This window comes from Heloderma suspectum, chromosome 1 (assembly GCF_057233095.1).
Source record: "Heloderma suspectum isolate Gila_16-S chromosome 1, 16-S_ref, whole genome shotgun sequence".
NCBI lineage: Eukaryota > Metazoa > Chordata > Lepidosauria > Squamata > Helodermatidae > Heloderma > Heloderma suspectum.
Window position 1 is genome coordinate 120,059,982 of NC_139458.1, and position 22,847 is coordinate 120,082,828.

The 22,847-nt window shown below is 44.2% G+C and overlaps 1 protein-coding gene and 1 long non-coding RNA gene across 13 annotated transcripts in view; one reads left to right on the top strand and one right to left on the bottom strand.

Moving 5' to 3' along the window:
- The window catches only part of NCR3LG1 (natural killer cell cytotoxicity receptor 3 ligand 1), a 57,347-nt gene that overhangs the window by 29,946 nt on the left and 4,554 nt on the right, over nucleotides 1-22,847 (top strand). For 5 of the 12 annotated variants that reach the window (XM_084855036.1, XM_084855038.1, XM_084855032.1 and 2 more), the window contains 4 exons: nucleotides 1,481-1,792; nucleotides 2,939-3,243; nucleotides 6,492-6,581; nucleotides 10,715-11,555. In XM_084855036.1, the coding sequence (XP_084711162.1) occupies nucleotides 1,481-1,792; nucleotides 2,939-3,243; nucleotides 6,492-6,551 (677 nt within the window). In that variant the 3' untranslated portion in view covers nucleotides 6,552-6,581; nucleotides 10,715-11,555. Of the gene's footprint in view, nucleotides 1-1,480; nucleotides 1,793-2,938; nucleotides 3,244-6,491; nucleotides 6,582-8,658; nucleotides 8,750-10,714; nucleotides 11,803-15,665; nucleotides 16,660-18,716; nucleotides 18,849-20,264; nucleotides 20,461-21,709; nucleotides 21,802-22,847 lie in introns of those variants that run through there. The other 7 variants (XR_014791408.1, XR_014791371.1, XR_014791424.1 and 4 more) reach the window with 5 other exon arrangements.
- Nucleotides 1,693-16,820, bottom strand: LOC146357757 (uncharacterized). The gene is made up of 2 exons (XR_014791496.1): nucleotides 16,655-16,820; nucleotides 1,693-2,351 (listed from the first exon to the last, which is right to left on the bottom strand). It is a non-coding gene; the product is annotated as an uncharacterized LOC146357757 (long non-coding RNA).

Here is a 22,847-nt window from a genome sequence, read left to right on the forward strand (position 1 = left end):
CGCCTGCAAGTCGAGAACCAGCAGGATGAAGACACTGTGCCTCTACCTCAGCCCTCTTTTAAAGCCCACCCCTGGCAACCCAGGGCAGATTTTCCTTCAGCCAACCCCTGGCTCAGTCCCTGGGTGGACCACCCTTGCCTCCAAGAGGCTGGAACCCCCCACCAGCTCCAGCTGTTAGCATTTCCAATTAGCAGGGACTGTGCCTGGCCTTGAGCAAAGGGCCAAGGAGCCTCTAGATAACACACAATTCCAGGTGGTTATATCAGACATGAATGCCTGGCTTAATCTTATGGTGGAAAACAGGCCATCATTCTTGACAGACGCCTTTCAGACTTTGGATCAAATTCCAATCCAGTACAGATGTGTGTAATTTTTTCCGATTAATACACACACCACACCCCCATATATCAAGGGTTGGATCCAGGATCTGCCTTCCGCTGATGGAAGGGCTTAGCTTATGAAAGGTGCCTTCATCCAATTTTCAGAGATTCCCCCTTTCCCCCAGCACCACAGCACCATTCAGCAGGGTCCCCAGGCCCTCTGTGTAGCATTTTCAGGGGGCTGGAGGGACTGCTGTGGAAATAAGTGGGCAAGCAAGTCTGCTTCCACCAAACCTGTTGCACGCACCCAAATCTGGATCCGGTCCCCCAGTCTTTTATTAGAGCTTCTCCTTAGTCTGTTTTCCTCTAACTGTCCCCACAAGCCTATTCATGATGTATTAAGAATTATAATTGGTCAGTTTCTTTATTTCTTGAATGATCTTTTTGAATGGTTATGTATGTGCTTCTTTTTTGTTGCCCTTATTTTTTTTAACTTTCTTTCAAAATAAAATAAAATTCCTTGAGATAAAATACAGAAACAAAAATTCTTGTGGCACTTTAAAAACTAACAAATTTATTATGGCATAAACATTTGTGGACTAGAACCCATTTCATCAGATCCCTGAAGGAAAAACAAAATGTAAATACTGTAGCCAAAAGGCCATGAAATACAAGAGGTACGATCGGTGACATTTCTGTGCGAAGCTAAAATGTGTACAAGATAAGCAGAGTGGCCACTCAGAACATCAGGAACTGGGACCTCTTGCATTTTGTGCGCCTGTGGCCCAGTGTTTCCCATTTTTTCCCTCTTGGTACTTCTATGTGTATGTATGTGTGAATACGCCATCTTGAACACCATTTTCTTGGTGCAAAGGTGGGGTCCAAATACAAATGAATGAATGAATGAATAAATAAACAGAATATAAACCAATAAATAAATACATAAGCTAATTGAGTATACATTTCATGCAGCAAATAAAATCTGCTGTTTTTAAAAACAAGACTTGTTCTCGTTGTTGCTATAATGAGATTAATACGGCTACCCCTCGGGAATTTGTCCCATCTTATTTAGCGCTTTTACACGGATTGTACTGGCACACTTTCAGTTTAACTATTATTTTCAATCCATTGTTTGTTTCTCTGTTTCTGCACTTCTTTAGGTTTCCCCAAAATAACTGGTATATCTCTTGAACCAACTGATGCAGAATATGGAAACACTTTGTCTTTAACCTGTGGAGTCAAGGATTTCTATCCTAAAAACATTAAGATCGAATGGCTTGATGGAGATAAATGTATAACTGATGGTGTGGTCACAGAGGAGCCAGTGAAGGATTCCAGTGGGTGTTTCAAGCTATCTTCTAATTTCCAGATGATACCTACAGCTTTGGATTATCAGAAGTCCATAAGTTTCAGGGTAACCCACCAGACACTCACAAAGCCCATTAAAAAAAATGTCTATCTAAAGCTCCCAGGTATGTATTGAAAATCATTTGGGTTCATTCGTTTTTTGGCGAAGTGTAGTAGTAATTGAGGAACAAAGTCATGTTATGGAAGATAGTCAAGTGAAACCCATTAGAAACAAAAGCAAAAATGTCCACACTTTGGTAGTAGTTGTTAGAAAATCCAAAATCTTCTTTCAGATATATATTCACTGAAGTTGCACATCCGTACTGATCTGAAATCCAACACTGAAATCCAACATAGTGAAATTTCAGATTTCCCCCCTTTTTAGCTGGAGATCAGATATTAACATGCCGTGTTTAATCTTCCTGTCTTTTGTGGGAGACAGTTACAAAATTCATTTATCTTATGTACAAGTAAGATATATAATGCCATGACTGTATTTCAACCGCATTGATAGCAACTTAGAAACAGAGGCATCGGCATGGTGGATATCATTCAAAAACAGAGTAGACCACTTCATGCAAATGGCTTGCCACGTGGAGCTGCTGTGAGTTGCATTGCAAACAGCTGCCCATGTACAAAGTTGCACGTCTGAATCCCATCAGTTTCTACTGGTGAAGAATGGTGCTAAAGAAAAACAAAAAACCAGTTAGTTGAAAATCATGCACACAGTGTGATCTCATGCAACAGCTCTCATACACATCATCATCATCTCTTAATTGCCTTTTTCTTAAGAAAAAAAAAGACCCAAGGTGACTTACAGCAGAATTATTAAAACACAAAAAATATAAAATAGCTAAAAACAATTTCCATTGAAAATACCAAACATAATAAAACAACTGAAACATCAGTATGGACCATAATCAACAACAACTGATCCATAAAAACCCCATCATATGCTTCCAAATGCCTGGGAGTGGAGGATAGTCTTGACCCAGCACTGAAAAGATTATAATGGTGGTGCCAGGCGGGCCTCAGTGGGGAGAGCGCTCCACAGTTGGGGAGGTGGCACCACTGGAAAGGAGCAGGCTCTCTGAGAAGGGCCTCAGGTATTGATTGCAGGATATGTTCATACCAGTACCTCGCAGTATCAATCCCAATGTGTTCTGTCATATTAACAATGCTTAGATTATTTCGTTAATCGCACTGACGAAAGGTCTGGAGGAATTTTATTGCATGGTCACTTGAAACTGAATGTTTTCCTTTCCATTTAGCTAAACCTCCTGTTGTGTCTGCCATAAAGGCAATGCCAGGAAAAAGCACAAGCATCCTTCTTGAAACGTCCATATCAGATTTTGCACCTCGTGAAATAGAAGTGGTATGGTACGAAAACTGGAAAAAAATAAAGAAAGAGAGCAATCCCAGCAACATTCAGATTGGACAAAATCAGTTATGTTGTTTTACAAGCAGGATGGAGATTAATTCAAAAGAAAATGACCTTAAGAACATTTTCAGATGTGAAGTTCTTCACTTAGCAACGCGGTCACTTAAAGAACAAAGCTTTCAGTGGAAAGCAGAGGTAAGAAGAATGTATTTCAGTGTGTAGGGGGTTTCCAGATGACCAAATGTTTAAATTTCTGAACATGCAATTATTTCCTAATTTTTGTGAGGGATCCTCAGAGGCTGTTTGGGAAAATGTGACTCCATTCCCCAGCAAGTCCTTCTGTTGCCCTAGTGAGTGAGTACTGTGTGCGTCGTGGGATGTTGGGTTAGATGGCGGCCCTGATATTATGGGTGACACACCTCCCCCCAATGCCATTTTGGAGATTTATTTCATTTCTATACCGCCCAATAGCCGAAGCTCTCTGGGCGGTTCACAAAAACTAAAACCAAACAACACACAATAAAACAATTTAAAATATATAGAACATTAAAACCACAATATAACAATACAACCACAATAAAACCTAGCAGCTAGTACAGGAGTTTAAAATACAGATTTAAAACAGCAAAGATAAAAATTTAGAAAGCTAAAATGCCTGGGAAAATAAAAAGGTCTTCACCTGGCGCCGAAAGGAGTACAATGTAGGCGCCAGGCGAACCTCACTAGGGAGCTCATTCCAGAGCCGGGGTGCCACAACAGAAAAAGCCCTCCTCCTAGTAGCCACCCGCCTTACTTCCTTCAGCAGGGGCTCACGGAGAAGGGCCGCTGATGATGATCTTAAGGTCCGGGCAGGCACATATGGGAGGAGGCGATCCTTCAGGTAACCTGGCCCCAAGCCGTTAAGGTCTTTGAATGTTAACACCAGCACTTTGAATCGGGCCCGGAAATGGACTGGCAGCCAGTGCAGCTGGAAAAGTACTGGCGTAATATGAGTTCCCAGGCCAGTCCCTGTTAACAATCTTGCTGCCCTATTTTGGACCAGCTGAAGTTTCCGGACCGTTTTCAAAGGCAGCCCCACGTATAACGCATTGCAGTAATCCAGACGAGAAGTTATCAGAGCATGGATAACTGTAGCTAGGCTATCTCTGTCCAGATAAGGGCGTAGTTGGTATACCAGCCGAAGCTGATAAAAAGTGCTCCGTGCCACTGAGTTCACCTGTGCCTCAAGTGACAGTTCTGGATCCAAGAGCACCCCCAAACTACGAACCTGATCCTTTAGGGGGAGTGCAACCCCCTCCAGAACAGGTTGAATATCACCTAGCCGGGCAGACGAACCACCCACTAACAGTACCTCCGTCTTGTCTGGATTGAGTTTCAGTTTATTAGCCCTCATCCAGTCCATTACTGTGCCCAGGCACTGGTTCAGAACAGCCACTGCCTCACCTGGTTTTGATGAGAAAGAGAGGTAGAGCTGGGTGTCATCCGCATATTGATGGCACCTCAGCCCACACCTCCGGATAACCTCCCCCAGCGGTTTCATGTAGATGTTAAACAGCATGGGGGATAGAATAGAGCCCTGTGGAACCCCATGGCACAATTGCCATGGCACAGAGCAATAATCCCCCAGCACCACCTTCTGGAATCGGCCATCCAAGTAGGAGCGGAACCACTGTAGTGCAGTGCCTCCAACTCCTAACCCAGACAACCTATCCAGAAGGATACCATGGTCGATGGTATCGAAAGCCGCTGAGAGGTCCAGGAGAATCAACAGGGTCGCACTCCCCCTGTCCCTCTCCCGGCAGAGGTCATCCCACAGGGCGACCAAGGCAGTTTCCGTTCCAAAACCAGGCCTGAAGCCTGATTGAAACGGATCTAGATAATCTGTTTCATTCAAGAGTGCCTGGAGCTGTCCTACAACCACCCGCTCAAGCACCTTGCCCAGGAAGGGGATGTTGGCCACTGGCCTATAATTGTTAACATCCTCTGGATCCAGGTTAGGCTTTCTCAGGAGTGGTCTAATTACTGCCTCTTTTAAAGCAGCAGGCACCACTCCCTCTCTCAAGGAGGAATTTACAACCTCCTGGACCCAGCCGGACAACCCCTCCTTGTTTGATTTAATAAGCCATGAAGGGCAAGGGTCAAGCACACAAGTGGTCGATCAGACTTGGCCAAGCACCTTGTCCGCATCCTCAGGCCTCAGTAACTGAAACTCATCCAATAAAACTGGACCAGACGGTGCTCTGAACGCCTCTACCAAATTTAAATCTAAAGATTTAATCTTTAGAATCTGAGCACTTCTCCTGATGTAATACAAAAGAGCTGGAGTGCTTGTATAGCTGTTTTTAAAGGGTTCTCCAGTCTCTCTCCATTGCATTGTACCACCATGCCTGGGTTCTCATCCCACTCAAACCCTACCTGAGAGATGATCGTTCGGACATTTTTGTCAATCTCTCAGTTTGGGGTCCTGTCGGGTTAAATGCACTCGCATTAAAACGTGATTATCCACACTCATCCATTTTCCCTGTTGCGGTTCTTGACTGAATGCACAAGCTCAGTTCATACTTGAAAGTTGTGCTGTTTTCTTGCTCTTAAAGATGGTGGATCTCATTGGAGGAGCAGAAACTCTCCCTGTTTCTGCTGATTCCCCGCCCACCGTCCCTCTCTTCCTCTATCCCTCTGTGTGTGTGTGTGTGTGTGTGTGTGTGTGTAGGGATGGTGTGAGCATCCTGTTGGGGCTCGAAGCCCGGTGAGAGCTTGTCCCTTGCTCCTGCTGCTGTAGCAAGTGGGGGTGAAGAAGGAGGCACCTATCCACTTCTCCCCCCCCCGCCCCGCTGGAGGCCAGGGCGAGAGGCTGGGGGGTGTCTGCCAATGCTCTTTTCCCCACGCCAGCCTTTGCCGCCAGTGTGAGGAAGAGGGGCACCGGTGACAGCACCCAGCACTCAGCTTTGGGGGGGGGGGTGCTAGCATCTTTGAGGCTTCAAAGCTGCACAGCTTTGAAGACCGTGAGATGACATTGCATAGGTTCCTCAGCACTCAAAGCTTTATCACCAGCAAGGAAACGGCTGGAGGCACATGCTCTGTCTGATCTTGGAAGCTCAGCAGGGTCAGCCCTGGTCAGAATTTTGGATGGGCGACCGCCTGGGTATCAGGCTTCCTGCACTGAGCAGGGGGTTGTTCTCTCCCTTCAAATGACACTAACTTTTACCTCCTCCTATCCCCTGCTTTGGCTTAAAAAAAAAATTAAGGATCACAACTGAGTGCCTTTACACACACTGCCCCCCCCTTCTCCTGGTAGTTTAACTGGTGCTGTAATGTTTTTTCACGGCCCCAGTCCTGGGCACTCATGCACTTGGAAGTAAGCCGAAATTAACTCAATGGAACTTACTACTGAGTAGACATAAGATCACCCTGTAAGTGACTTTTTTTTTTTTTTTTAAATTAAGGCATTAGCTTCAAATCTTCAGATCTTCAAATCTTCGAAGAATAGGGCTTCTCCAGCCTGATTTCCCTGTGCACCAGCATAAATTTCCCGAGTAAGTGAGTGCCCAGGACTGGGACCATGAGAAAACGTTTCAGCACCAGTTAAACTAGAATGGGGGGGGGAGGCAGTGTGTGTAAAGGCACTCAGTTGTGATCCTTAATTTTTTTTTCAAAAAGCCAAAGCTGGGGATAGAAGGAGGTAAAAGTTAGTGTCATTTGAAGGGAGAGAACAACCCCCTGAAGCCTGATTCCCTGGTGTCTGGCCATCCAAAATTCTGACTAGGGCTGATCCTGCTGAGCTTCCCAGATCAGACAAGAGCCGGCACCTTTAGCCCTCTGCTGGTTGGTGATAAAACTTCCAGTGCTAAGGAACCTATGCTATCAGTAGCTGGAAGACCAGGTGGGGGCATCTAGAGCTGTGATTGGACAGGAGGGAAATACAAACACCATGGATAGGCATGGGAGGGGACTACGACCTTATAAGGTAATGAACATGGAAGAGCAGAGCACATGAATGGGAAATACAGGGATATCAGGGTATTGAAAGCGGGAACTCAGAAGTGGGAAATTCCGGTCCCAGTTCGAGGCAGGTCCTGCGTAGTGTGAAAGACGAGCGGTGAAACATTATTGGAAGCAAAAAAACCCACGTAAGTGTAGATTGGCCCACTGACACTCTTTATGTTTAGGAAGGAAACCTGTTGTAATTCCATAAGAAGAAGTGGGCTAATAACAAAAGGTACAATCCACAGAAGTGCTCCACTGAGCAAGAACAAACCTCCTCTTGTTGTACTTACTAATACACGCAGCTGAACCACAACAAATCCCAGGCATACCTGGGATCTGGATACTGTGCAGCCCGTGGTCTGTATAACAGGGATGCAGAACCTCTGGCCCAGGGGCCCAATCTGGCCCACCTGGGGGCCCAAACAGACCCTGCAGGGTTCCCAGATAGCCCTGGCCTCACCCCTTCCCCCCCAATGACCAACCATTTGGTTCTTTCCAGGCTTTTGAGTGGTCCCCCCCCCCCTCATTCTAAAGGGTTGAAATGCCTCTCCTAAGGATGAGTTACTGGCAGTAAAATATGCCAGTAGTTTGGTCCACCCATTTTGCCTTTGGTCCTGCCCAACACTAGAATGCAGCCCCCAAGAGCTTCTCTGAAAAGGTATTCGTCCCTCAGGATGAAAAAGGTTTTGTACCCCTGTTATACAACTACTGCTAGTGCTCCTCTATTCCTGGCCAAGAGGTTTTGTGACTGGTCAGGTCAGCACTTGTAGTGGGTGCAAGGCCTGTGGGATGCATGGCATCCAGCTCCCATATATGTCTGGAATTTGCTGCGGCTCAGCAGCCTGCACTGGCACGCATCAGGGGCGTGGAATGGGGCAGTTGTGTAAATGCACCGTAGGGGGCAAGATTGCAGCATGAGTCAGTTTGGCCCTTACTACAGGAAGGGCTCATAGAAGTATCCTGAGCTACATGTATTTCCTCCCAGTGCCAGTAGTGTTGTGGTGAATGTCAACTACAGCTTTTATTTATGGTAGGAAGGTATAAACTCTTAAATAATATGTTAAACCGGGGGGGGGGATGAACCACAAAATGTTAGTTTAATTTCAGCAAGCATGTAAATATCTTTGTTTCAAATTCCAGAGGGGTAGCCATGTTACTCTGTTGCAACAAAAACAACAAAAAGTCTTGTAGCACTTTAAAGACTAACAGATTTATTGTGAATTAAAGTTTTGTGGATTACTCTGGTGAAGTGGGCTCCAGTCCACAAAAGCCAGTGCTACAATAAAACTGTTAGTTTTTAAGACTAACAAGGCTCTTTGTTGTGAGTGTTGTTTCACTTAGGCATGCTTTCAGTTTGTCTTCACTGTAGCAAGGAATCTTGCAAGTAAATGCAAACAGGAATGCTATTCAGGCAGGGCTATATGATCCTCCCATATTTCATATAATGTGATTTATTATTCCTCAGTAAACCTATATCTCTGGTTATTATGAGGTATAAAAATCCCCATGACAGTCTTAAACACACACTTTTTTCACTTCAACCTTGAGTGTATCAAAGAAGAAGTAGACTTTGAATGTTTCCATAAATATTGCTCCCCTGAATCTCTTTGCTCCCTGCCCCTACAGAATTCAGAAATGCTACTCTTGGAAGACAAATGAGAATGATTTATTGGCTAATTGCAGTTCAGTGGAGTAATACAAATACCCATTGCAGGTTCTTCTGTTGTATGACATGATGTCTGTCCTACAGCTTAAAGTATGTTCATCATGAATAATTAAAATGTTACTCCTACTTTTTGCAATTGTGTGAAACCTACACAATCTTTATTGTCATAAGGATGGTCTGAAAGTCTCTTCTGGTGCAGGGGTGTCAAAACCCATGCACTGGGGTCCAAAATACTGGCTTTGTTTCAGAGCCTGCTGGTGTTTGTGGTGACCCCTGCCCCACCCCTCAGTCCTCTGTCTGGCATGCAGAGGGACACAGGGAAAGGTGAAGAGGGGTTCTTCATATCACACTGAGCTTCTAGTACTCATCCTGGGAGAACCATTCCACCTCTTCCCCAAGTCTTCCTCTAGAGGGTTCAAGGATGTACTGGGGGTCCACCATGTCATGCTGAGCTTTAGAGCACACAGAAGCGTGGCAGGTCTCTTCCTAGTGATTCTGCCTCCTCTAAAGCTCACAACCTGAGATAATTTAGAGAGGGAATCTGATGTGGGGAGAGGACAGCCTTTGCCCTGGCCACCTGCTTCATGGAAGCCTGCTTTTGCATCACCTTCAAGGAATAGTTGAGGCATTATAGCCGCTATGGCATAATCTCCCCTGCCACCCACCCTTCTGATTGCTGTCTTCCTATAAGAGCAGGCATGGGCTTCTTCACATGGAGCTTTTACCTTGCTATTGAGATTGGTTACTCATGGAAGTTTGCGAGTCCTTTAGATGACGTCGTTAACCTCCAGGGCATCTCCTGCACTAAATGACCCTTTTTCCATTTTTAAAAAGATCGGAGATAATGAGCTATCTAATTACAGTGCTTGAGTTCCTCATGAGTTCCCTTCATGAAAAAGGAAAAGCTGCAATAAGAGGAGCTAGACCAATAAAACATATGGAAGACTGAGATGCGGGGGAGGAAGGAGGGGGGAAAGGCGGGAGGAAAGGAAGCAAGTGTAAAGGGAGTCCGTCATGATCCTGCATTTAAAATGGAAGCAGAAAGCCCTGTTTTAAATGCAGGATTTTAGGCTCCTGTAGAGATGCTCCATATTGCTTCAAGAACGATAGTCAGTGCAAACAAATGCTCTAAGACCCTTGAGTGTCATAGCAAGACGTTCTGAAGTCTTAGGCCCAGGGTAAGCAACCAGGCACTCTCCAAATGTTTTGGAGTACAACTCCCACCAGCCCTAGCCAGCATGGCCAGTGATCAGGGATTATGGGAGTTGCAGTCCAAACCATCTGTAGTGCATCAGGTTGCCTACACCTGTTTTATACAATGGCTTTACTTTGTACCTTCTACATCCTAAGTACGTATAGGTTATTACAGGGACGGATCTGACTTTCAAGGTATTTCCAAGAACTAGGGTTTCCTCAGCAAATACTTTCCCTTTAATCCTTCTCTCTACCTTGTAGACTTTCTCCTATCACAGCCCTCACAGTCCTTCCTGTCTGCACACACTTTTCAAGGCTCCTCCCACCTGATTTTTTCCACCATTCTGTGTGTCTGCCCTGTTTCCCCCACAGCTTGAAATCATCCCTGGTTCCTTTCCCTTTTAAGTGCCATTACCCTTTCCCTTCCTCCCCCATAGCCATGTTTCCCTGGGTCACCCTTATCCATGCCATTGCCGTTCATTTTGCTAGCATTGCCCTTATTGCTCTCAGAACCTTACTCCCTTTCTTCAATGCCTCCTTTGCCCTTTTTTCCTCTCTCACCCTTAATTCCCATTATCTTGACCAGCGCTTCCATTCCTAATACCAATTTGGATGCACGGGGAGGGTGGACAGGGAAGGCCTCTTGTTCCTTCACATTCTGCCACTAGAGGAAAATATACAAAGCTGAGCATCACAATCATGGATAGAATTTATACTAAATAACAGCATAAAATGTTCCACAGGGAAGGTTCATGAGATACCCTTTCTTGTGAGAGGTGTTTATTTCCAACGTGGTTTCCTATCAAGTGTGTTTTTCTCTAGGTTCCGGGCCCAAAGTAACTAATCCAATGAAGACAGAATGTGTTGCCAGTAGCCCAGACATCCGGTTGGAGCCATGGCATCCGGTAGTGACTTGCAGAGTTCAGCAGGTTACTTATCTCAAACAGCTGGGAAAAGTTGAGAAACCTTTTTATCTTCCCCTGGAATTACAGTACTATCTGGAAGAAATCTTGGCAGAGCAGCTGCTTCTATGAAGAAACAGAGGGGCTGAAATCTAAGAATGGACGCCGGAGTGTCATCTACTGATTGCTGTTTGAAACTCCTAAGCAATTAGGAGACACAAGGACAAATGGCTCCAAATAGTATTTCTGAATTTAAACTACCAGCACTATCTGAGGACCTGCGTAAGGGTTTGCTTTTTTGTTTCTGCAATTATACTTGCTTGTTGTGCTTTGGAAAGTGGAGGATGGCAGTACCAAAGGAAAAAAGGAAAGTCTCGGGAACGCCCCCTACCCCATCAATTGTTCCCTCGGCAAAGGTTATTAGAAATGCCGGAGATGAAGAAGAGTTCCTTGCTTTGATAAAAACTATGACTTCTCAGCTATCAGAGCAGTCAAAGAAACTTGAAACAATTCAAAACTCAATTACTGCCCTTCAGGGGGCTGTGGATTTAATTAATATCTCTTTTCAAAAGATGGAAGTGAAGGTTAATGATCTTGAAGATCGGGTTGAAACGGCTATGAAAATGTCTCACAATGTTTTGTCTGTTCGAATCTCTCAACTGGAGGCCTTCACACGCAGAGCGAATCTACATATCCGTGGTATTAAAGATGTGGCTACTGATATAGATTTGGCTGAATTTATGGATAAACTTTTGCATGAGCTATTTGCTTTACCATCTGATTTTTTACTTGATACTGAGCATGCATGTCATGTTCCTGGTTCAATACATGGCACTAAAGGGACTTTGGGGACTGTTATTGTTCAATTTCATGAGTCTCCATAAAAATTGCCTTATGCGTCTCTCAAGAGAACGAGGTGAGCTCTGGTGGGGACCAGCAAACCACAAGATTATGCTCTTTCATGATTATAGTAAAGAAATCGCTGACAGAAGAAGGCAGTTTACCAAGGCAAGAAGTTTAGCAAATCAAATTAATCTGCAATATCATATTAAATATCCGGCTACATTTTGTACTCTTTCTGAAGGCCAGATGAAAAGATTTTTGGATCTGGTTTTATTTCATATGTGGCTGTTAAAACGGAAAAATATGAAAACCAATGTGACATTTGGACTTGTGTCAATTCAGGCATATGAAGCAGACTCACTCAGAGGGCTCTTTCTCCTTTTTACACTTCACTAGGAAACTTGTTCCTATGTTTAAATTTGAGATCATTGGGTGAAATCCAACGTAAGTCCTAATTAGAGTAGACCCATTGAATGGAACTTTAGTTAGTCATGACTAACTAAAGTCCCTTTCATTTCAATGGGTCTACTCTAAGTAGGACTTCCATTGGATTCCACCCAATGTATTTCCCAAATATGTAGTTATTGTTCACTCGTTGTGTCCGATTCTTCGTGACCCCATGGACCATAGCACGCCAGGCCTTCCTGTCCTCCGCTCTCTCCCAGAGTCTATCTAGCTATCTCATCCTCTGCCGTTCCCTTCTCCTTTTGCCTTCAATCTTTCCCAGCATCAGGGTCTTTTCCAGTGGGTTTTCTCTTCGCATTAGGTGGCCAAAATATTTGAGCTTCAGTATCTGTCCTTCCAATGAGCACTCAGGGTTGATTTCCTTTAGGATGGACTGATTTGACCTCCTTGCAGTCCAAAGGACTCGTAAGTGTCTTCTCCAGCACCACCGTTCGAAAGCATCAATTCTTCGGTGCTCAGCCTTCCTTATAGTCCAGCTCTCACAGCCATACATTACTACTGGGAAAACCATAGCTTTGATTAGACGGACCTTTGTCAGCAAGGTGATGTCTTTGCTTCTTACTATGCTGTCTAGTTCTGCCATAGCTTTCCTCCCAAGGAGCAAGCGTCTTTTAATTTCATGGCTACAGTCACCGTCTGCGGTGATCTTGGAGCCCAAGAAAGTAAAATCTGTCACTGCTTCCTTTTCTTCCCCTTCTATATGCCAGGAAGTGATGGGGCCAGATGCCATGATCTGTGTCTTTTTAATGTTGAGTTTCAGACCAGCTTTTGCACTCTCCACTTTCACCCTCAACAAGAAGCTGTTTAGTTCCTCTTCACTTTCTGCCATTAGGGTGGTATCATCTGCGTATCTGAGGTTGTTGATAACTCTCCCAGCAATCTTAATTCCAACCTGTGATTCATCCAACCCGGTGTTTCTCATGATGTACTCTGCATATAAATTAAATAAGCAGGGCGACAATATACAGCCTTGTCGTACTCCTTTCCCAATTTTGAACCAATCGGTTGTTCCATGTCTGGTTCTTACTGTTGCTTCTTGACCCTCGTATGGGTTTCTCAGGAGACAGGTAAGGTGGTCTGGTACCCCCATCTCTTTAAGAATTTGCCACAGTTTGTTGTGATCCACACAATCAAAGGCTTTAGCATAGTCAGTGAAGCAGAAATAGACGTTTTTCTGGAATTCTCTTGCTTTCTCCATGATCCAGCAAATGTTGGCGATTTGACCTCTAGTTCCTCTGCCTCTTCAAAATCCAGCTTGTACTTCCGGTAGTTCTCGGTTCACATGCTGCTGAAGCCTAGCTTGTAGGATTTTGAGCATAACCTTGCTGGTATGTGAAATGAGCGCAATTGTACGGTAGTTTGAACACTCTTTGGCATTGCGCTTCTTTGGAATTGGGATGTAAACTGACCTTTTCCAGTCTTGTCGCCACTGTTGAGTGTTCCAAATGTGTTGGCATATTGAGTGCAGCACTTTAACAGCATCACCTTTTAGGATTTTAAATAGCTCAGCTGGAATACTGTCATCTCCGCTAGCTTTGTTGTTAGTAATGCTCCCTAAGGCCCACTTGACTTCACTCTCTAGGATGTCCGGCTCAAGTTCAGTGACCGCACTCTCATGGCTATCAGGGACATTAAATTCTTTCCTGTATAGTTCTTCTATGTATTCTTTCCACCTCTTCTTAATCTCATCTGTTTCTGTGAGGTCCCTGCCTTCTTTGTCCTTTATCATGCCCGTCTTTGCACAAAATGTTCCCTTGAGATCTCCGATTTTCTTGAAAAGATCTCCAGTCTTTCCCATTCTATTGTTTTCCTCGATTTCTTTGCGTTGCTCATTTAAGAAGGCCTTCTTGTCTCTCCTTGCTATTCTCTGGAACTCTGCATTCAGTTGGGTATATCTTCCCCTTTCTCCCTTGCTTTTTGCTTCCCTTCTTTCCTCAGCTACTTGTAAAGCCTCATCAGACAGCCACTTGGCTTTCTTGCATTTCTTTTTCTTTGGGATGGGTTTAGTTGCTGCCTCCTGAACAATGTTATGGACCTCCGTCCATAGTTCCTCAGGCACTCTGTCTATGAGGTCTAATCCCTGAAATCTATACCTCACCTCTACTGTATATTCATAAGGGATATGATTTAGGTCATACCTGAATGGTTTAGTGGTTTTCCCTACGTTCTTCAATTTAAGCAGAAATTTTGCAACAAGAAGCTCATGATCTGAGCCACAGTCAGCTCCAGGTCTTGTTTTTACTGACTGTATAGAGCTTCTCCACCTTTGGCTGCAAAGTACATAATCAATCTGATTTCGATATTGACCATCTGGTGATGTCCATGTGTAGAGTCGCCTCTTGTGCTGTTGGAAAAGAGTGTTTGCTATGATCAGCGTGTTCTCTTGGCAAAACTCTATGAGCCTTTGTCCTGCTTCATTTTGTACACCAAGGCCATGCTTGCCTGTTATCCCGGTGATTTCTTGACTTCCTACTTTAGCATTCCAATCCCCTGTGATGAAGAGGACATCTTTTTTGGGTGTTAGTTCTAGAAGGTGTTGTAGGTCTTCATAGAACCCATCAACCTCAGCTTCTTTGGCCTCAGTGGTTGAGGCATAGACTTGAATTACTGTGATGTTGAATGGTTTGCCTTGGATTCGTACTGAGATCATTCTGTCGTTTTTGAGATCGTACCCCAGTACTGCTTTTCCCACCCTTTTGTTGACTATGAGTGCTACTCCATTTCTTCTAAGGGATTCTTGCCCTCAGTAGTAGATATAATGGTCTCCTGAATTAAATTTGCCCATGCCTGTCCATTTGAGTTCGCTGATTCCCAAGATGTCGATGTTCAATCTTGCCATCTCACGTTTGACCACCTCCAGCTTACCTTGATTCATTGTTCTTACATTCCAGGTTCCTAAACAATATTGTTCTTTACAGCATCGGACTTTCTTTTCACCACCAGACACATCCACAGCTGAGTGTCCTTTCGGCTTTGGCCCAGCGGCTTCACTCTTTCTGGCGCTACTTGGAAATACCCTCAGCTCTTCCCCAGTAGTATACTGGACACCTTCCGACCTGAGGGGCTCATCTTCTGGCATCATATCTTTTAGCCTTGTGATACGTTCCATGGGGTTTTCTTGGCAAGAATACTGGAGTGGGTTGCCATTTCCTTCTCCAGTGGACCATATTTCGTCAGAACTCTCCACCGTGACCTGTCCGTCTTGGGTGGCCCTGCACGGCATAGCTTATGGCTTTACTGAGTTACGCAAGCCCCTTCGCCACAACAAGGCAGTGATCCATGAAGGGGAAAGATTTAGTTATGCAGACTTATAAATGTAATAGGTAGAATTGTCATTGCCACTTGTCATCTTTTGACTTTAATTGATGGCTCCTCTTATGTAACATTAATATTTCAGCAGTAAATCAGCAGACATTCCTATCATTACTGTGAAAAGGCCAAAGTGTTCTTTCCACTATATCTTTTTGTTTTTTCTTGCTTTTTAAAAATGTTAACAGGATTTCATTAGAAATCATCATTCAGTATTAAATATATTTGAAACGGATATTTTGGTATGTGTCTAGCCAGATCTGCTCACCAAACTATCTTATCTGCATGTGACTTGGATTCCTGCAAACCTATCTTGTCTGCATCTGACTTGGATTCCTGCATTGAGCAGGGGGTTGGACTCGAGATGGCCTTGGAGGCCCCTTCCGACCCTACTATTCTGTGATTCTGCTGAAGAGAAGTACACCATAATGTCTATAATTGACATTATTCAGAGAAAGAACACTGACACACAACCCATTTACAACACAATCCTATGGATGTTTACTCAGAGGTAAGAGCCATTGTGTTCAGTTTTGTTTACTCTGTGGTCAGTGAGCACAGGAGTGCAGCCTTACACATGTTGTTTATCCTAACTCTGAACAAAGCTCGACTGGGAGAAAGCTGTTGCTGTTTACACATTATAGTCCTACCATTTCATGAGCCAACATCTCAACCTCATTAATCACTTCATAGTCTATAGTTGGTGCAGAATGTAGCAGCTTGTAGGGCACATCACACTAGTATTCTGTTGCTACCTTCTCTTATCCTTCTAAGCACTTTTCAGGGTGCTGATTTGGGCCTACAAAAGTCCTGCATTTGAATGTCCTTCCTTGCGCCCCATTGCAATAAATAAAAATGCATACAGCCATATCTAAACTACAGGAGTCGGTTTGGGTTTTTTTAATGTTTCCTCCTTTCTTTTCTCCAGGAACTCTCATATTTCACTCAGAATCTAGCAGGGACCACCTAGCAGGTCTCCTCAGATCAACCTCTGAGCCTGTGTTCTCTAGCCTGCCAATAAGATGAAGCAGGTTGGTGGGTAACAGGAACAGGGCCTTTTCATTGTTGGTTCCTGTCACAATGTGTGCCCTCTCTGCCAAGGGGAACAGGTCCCTCTGTCCTCTTTCCATTCCCAAATAACTGTGGGGACCACAAAAATGCAGAAATTATAGACTATTAATTCCTGTTACAGCACAGGATCAGTCAAATCAGTAGCAGCAGGATCAGGATCTCCTTCCGGTACCTGTGGTAAGTAGTTCCAGAGTACAGCACAGAGTCTCTTGATCAATAACAGTAAGTATCTGCAGGGTCCTGGAAACCAGGTCACAGCATGAGGTAAGTAGTTGCAGGACTGGGGTGGATGCTCTCAGGGCATTGCTAGTATCTGCTGGAGGAGGCTGAAGATCCACAATGCAGATAGCTGTGGGTTGCAGTGCATTACCCCAGAGCAGTAGCATCTGAGGGACTGCTTACACACAGCTGCTTGAGGTTGATAAATAGTTGCAGAGTCAGGAGGACCTGTTCCTGAGCTTGCTGGGGAATTAAGCCAGTCTTTTCTCAGCCATCAGTTCCTGTAGGCTTCTGACTGCTGCTGGCTGAACAGGTAGGTCTCTTTTGGGTTTGTTAGCAGACCCTCCTCTGCTGTAGGTCCCTGGCCTTCAAGGAAGCCCAGCTGCTCTCCCCACCCCCCTCGCCCTTCACCCCCCTCACTTTTTTTAATGTTCTTGATTTTTACGCTTTAGGGTTTTATCACTGCAAACTATTGTGCATGGCCTGGACAGCTTCTTACCAAACACAATGGTATATAAATGCTAATGATAAATAAATCAACGATGAATAGAATAAAGTACCTTTGCTATCTACCATTGTATTTTCAAGTATAATGAAAAGTGCTGATATAAGTCCTGTATGACTTAGGACCCTGAACCCTACTCCCATACAAACCTGGCAAGTTTTGAGCTCATCTTCAGAGACCCTTATCTGAGTGTCCCTGCCATCTGAAGTAAGGCAGATAGGGGAAAGAGCTTTATCAGTGGTGGCACTCTGCTTGTGGAGCTCCCAGAAAGACACACTTGGTGCCAAATAGGTTAGAGATTTAGCATGTTTACAGGGGTGCTGTCCTGGATTTCAGAAAATAGCTGACTTTTCTGTTTTAGACTTCCTGGGAAGACTATTGAAAAAATGCTAACGCATCTCTCTTAAAACAATATAAGATGTCTTATTATGAAATGCAAATGCTAAATATTAATGTTCAATAAGTATTAACATTCAGCCCTTTGCACACCTCTCCCTGCCCTTGATGGGGATGGCAAGAGGCATGCGCAAAGGAGGTGCCTGACTTGGCTGGCGCTGGAGGAGCTGCTGTCTCTGTGCTGAGAGCGGCATGGAACTGCGTGCCCATGGCCACAGCCACTGCTGTAATCCGGCCCACGATGGTGGGGGCAATTCAGTCCCCCGCCCCATTTCAGTTCTGCACCCCTGGTCTAATCCAAGCACCTGCACTCACCAGAATAGGTTCGATTCCCTTGCCTCCCCTGTGGCAGCCTTTGGAAGGCTTCAGGGGGAGGCGCTGTTCCGTCGAGGGTGAGCTGTCCCACCTTCCCCACCCCCCAAGACTTTAAAAGCAGGGCTGGAGCTGCAGCTTGGGAGGCTCGGCTTCAGGGGGAGATGCTGTTCCAACCAGGGCATTTTCCCCCTCATCTGCTCTGCCCATCCCCCTGCCTGGGAAACCTTATAAGGAGCCCTGGATTATTCCAGCTCTGATCTGGCATTTTTGCTGATGGGTTTTTGCTTTTGGATATGTAGGAGGTGCGTTTGGGCTGCAGGGTTTTTAGTTGTTTCAGTTTTAAACAGCTGTTGGGATAGTTCTGCTTTAAACTTGTATTTAGTGTATTGTTTGAATATTGTATTTTATATCTTTGTGAGCTGCTTGGGGGCCTTTTAGCTGAAAGGCGGCATAGAAATAAAGTATAACATTACAGGTGCTCCAAATTGAGATCAGCTACTTGCGCTCCCTATTAGTACTCAGCTTGTGCACATCACATTCATTTGGATGCCTCCTTCCCAGTAGAGAATGAAGGTTGGTTATTTTCCATGAAAGTCCATTCTGGTTTGATGGGATGGAGGCGTCCAACCCTATCATTGTTGGGGTGGCTGGCAGTGGGAGTAAATTCTAGGGGGCCTATTTGCAGGTGCCACTCCAGTGTATGGCCATACTTCTCAGATGGGTTAGACTGTGCTGGACTTCCAAGACTTATGTCTTCTCTACTAACTGCTTCACCTCTAGCATCCTGTCTTTTGCTCAGCCACAGACAGAACTAGGGGTCTAGGAGCCAAAGGGGACAGGACTCAAGACATAATTGTAAAATGATCCATTCCTCCCTGGGTGATTATGAGGGTATAACCCATTTGCTTGGATACTTCTGTTTGACCAACAGGTAAGTAACCAGAGTTCCAATTTTCACCAACCCCCAGATCAATGCAGATCAGTTCCTTTTCATTACTTTAGCCTCAGCTAAGGTGGTTAGATTCAGAAGCGAACAGGACTTCTGCAGTTTTAATAGTTGTGTGGTATAGGGAAACTTAGCAGGCATAGCTTGTATGACAAGCTACGCCTGATGAGATTTCTGCTTCTACATAACCATTAAAGGTGCAGAAGTCCTGTTCCATTCTGAATCTAACCACCCTACTGATAGTTTAGCTTCTGCACAGCAAACCCAGTAATATTACAGACTTAAGAAATTGGAGAACAAGAAGCCAGTATCTCTAGTTAAACTTAGTCTTCATTTAAAATACTCCAACATAAGAAAGCATAAATCTACCTATTCTCTATCTCCCTTTCTAAGACTTGCCACACGCTGTAATCTCACATTACCTCACTGTCTAAGTGACATAACTGTCTTCATGCGTCCCTGTTTATCCAGGAGATGGAACTCTCTACTGCCACCTAGTGTCACAGCTTTCTAATGATCAATACATGAAAATAATCTCTCTCTCTCTCTCTCTCTCTCTGCACACATCGGGGGCGCGCGCGCACACACACACACACACACACACACACACACACGGAGAGGGAATGATAGAAGATTAACTTCGAACACCTACCCCAAACCCAGTTAAACTGGTATTAACTTCATTTCCCCAGAAACAATGATCACTATATTCAGAGTCTACCTGACTGTCATAGAGATGTCAAAGAAATTATCCTGTTCATTACAGTGGTACTTTCTGTAAGTTTCTCTATTAACTTAAAGATCCTTGCTCACACCGTCTTCTTTTTTAATGCATTGTCCCTTTCACTTGGAACAGTCTTCCTCACTTCTCTGCCCTGCTTCAAATCCATCCTCAAAATTCACCTCTTTAGCAGGTATACTATTTCTGAGCCCACCTCTTCAGTCTTTCCTGGCACAAGCTAAATCTCCCCAGCTTTTTATCAAGTCCTGTTATTTTTGTCCAACTCTTGTCTATAAAGGGTAGTGTCCAGTGTTAGTCCTACAAAGTGTAGATCTATTGAAATGAATGGGGATTAAGTCCCATTCATTTCAATAGGTCTACGCTTCATGGGACTAACATTGGATACTACCCAATGTCTGCACTACAATTTCTCTGGATGGAGACTTTCACTTCATCTTTCATAAAGCACCTTGCACATCATACCACTAGGTAGTTGCCACTGTAGCATTTATAATGGACTGAATATATATGGTTGATAACAAGGAGAGATAATGCATTGTTGTAAGGTGTGGAAAGAATGTTCCTGTTACAGAAGAGTTGTTGTAATGGTATTGATAAAATGTTTCTGCACCTGAAATTCTATTTAGGGCACCCATTCATGTTTCTACTGTTTCTTACAGTTCCACCATCAATCCAGTTATGGAAATTTGGAATTAAAGCATTTGGAAGAAACAAAGTTGGTGTATTATATTATAAGGTTTCATACAAAGCCTTTAAATGTTGATTTTTTCTTAACAACCCAACCCGCACAATGAAAAACAGAAAATATTCTCTTGGAATTCAGAACAACGGTTCATAAGGAATGTAAGGAGGGAAGTGTGTCCTTTTTTTGGTACCCTCAAAATGTAAAGATTGCTCTTACATAAAAACCCTGCATCCATTCATCTGCATCTAACAGAGAAATCTGGATTCACTAAGTAGAGGCAACTATGCCTTCAAGTTTCTTTCAGTTCTGCCAAGAAAAAAAGTTATTGGCAGTTCCATTTTTATTGCATCCCTTCAAGTGCCATTTTTAAAGGCAGAGAACACAGAATGTAAATTTGAAATAAATAATTCCAGCCCTTCTGCCAAGGGCACTCACATTGTCTTTTTTCCATATACAACCCTTCTCACCTGCCTTTGGGCTGCTGGTGACATTCACTGTTTTGTATATGGAAAAAAGACAATGAATGTGAATCTGCTTTTATTTTTAATATGATTCTTGAAAGGGATGAAGAAAAAATGTGAAATCACATGGGAAGTTTGTGTGGAAGAGGAAATTTTGAAAGAAATGTATTTTGAAACTGAAAGCAAAGCAAAGGCATGAACATGAACTTTCAAAAGAACAATGGGCACAATCCACTGCATGGTGCTTTCCTACTGCTCCTGTTCATGTCCAACTTCTTTCAAAGAAGCAATAATCTGAAGAAACCTAACCTGGACCCAGAAGAAGCAAGCCAAATGGCTGAAGTTCCCTTCCTGGGCAAGGTGCTTGTGGGGGTGGTTGCTGGCCAAATCTAGGTATTCCTCAGTAAAGCAGATAGCCTAGATCAGTGGTGGGCAACTGGGAGATCTGGGGCCATGTGGGGGTACACAAAAAACCCCAGCAGTTTGCTGATGAAATTCGGTGGCAAACCTGCTCTGTAATGTCCATGTGTAGATCCATTTTAATCAGGCTTCAGGCCTGGTTATGGAACGGAAACTGCCTTGGTCGCCCTGTGGGATGACCTTTGCCAGGAGAGAGGCACGGGGAGTGCAACCCTGTTGATTTTCTTGGACCTCTCAGTGGTTTTCGATAGCATTGACCATGGTATCCTACTGGATAGGTTGTCTGGCCTGGGAGTTGGAGGCACTGCACTACAGTGTTTCCACTCCTACTTGGATGGCCGATTCCAGAAGGTGGTGCTGGGGGATTATTGCTCTGTGCCTTGGCAACTATGCTGTGGGGTTCCATAGGGGTCTACTTTATCCCTATGCTGTTCAACATCTACATTAAACCGTTGGGGGGTTATCTGTGGGTGTGGGCTAAGGTGTCATCAATACGTGGATGACACCCAGCTCTACTTCTCTTTTTCATCAAATCCAGGTGAGGCAGTGGCTGTTCTGAATTAGTGCCTGCGCACAATAATGGACTGGATGAAAGCCAATAAACTGAGACTCAATCCAGACAAGACAGAGGTACTGTTAGTGGGTGGTTTGTCTGCCTGGCTAGGTGATATTCAACCTGTTTTGGAAGGGGTTGCACTCCCCCTAAAGGATAAGGTTAGCAGTTTGGGTGCTCTTGGACCCAGAACTGCCACTTGAGACACAGGTGGACTCAGTGGCATGGAGCGCCTTTTATCAGCTTAGGCTGATATACCAACTATACCCTTATCTGGACAGAGATAGCTTAGCTACAGTTATCTGTGCTCTGATAACCTCTCGTCTGGATTGCTGCAATGGGTTATATGTGGGGCTTCCTTTGAAAATGGTCCAGAAACTTCTGTTGGTCCAAAACAGGGCAGTAAGATTGTTAACGGGGACTGGCCAACGTGATCATATCATGCCAGTACTTTTCCAGCTGCAGTGATTGCCAGTCCATATCCAGACCCAGTTCAAAGTGCTGGCATTAACATTCAAAACCCGAAACGGCTTGGGACCAGATTATCTAAAGGATCATCTCCTCCCATATGTACCTGCCTGGGCCCTAATATCATCTTCAGGGGGCCTTCTCTGGGAGCTTCTACCAAAGGAAGTGAGGTGGGTGGCTACCAGGAAGAGGGCCTTTTCTGCTGTGGCACCCCGACTATGGAATGAGCTCTCTAGAGAGGTTTGCCTGGCACCTACATGGTACTCTTTCAGGCACCACGTGAAGACCTTTTTGTTTTCCAAGCATTTTAGCATTATAGTGCTTTTAGCTTTGTTGTTTTAAATCCATTACTGTATTTTAAATCTCTGCATTGCTGCTATGTTTTATTCAGGTTGTATTTTTATACTAAAGTTTTAAGGTTTCGTATTTTATACTGTTCTTATGCTGTACTTTGTGGTTTTAATTTTTGTGAACTACCCAGAGAGCTTCAGCTATTGGGCGGTATAGAAATTTAATAAATAAATAAATCTCACATTTAGCCTGTTTGCAAACTACATTTGACCATTTTGGCACAACGTAGTGGCTCTGGAACATCCAAAGTGTCAAGTTTAGTTTGCAAACAAACTACATTTTCTTCTTATAGCACCATTTATGT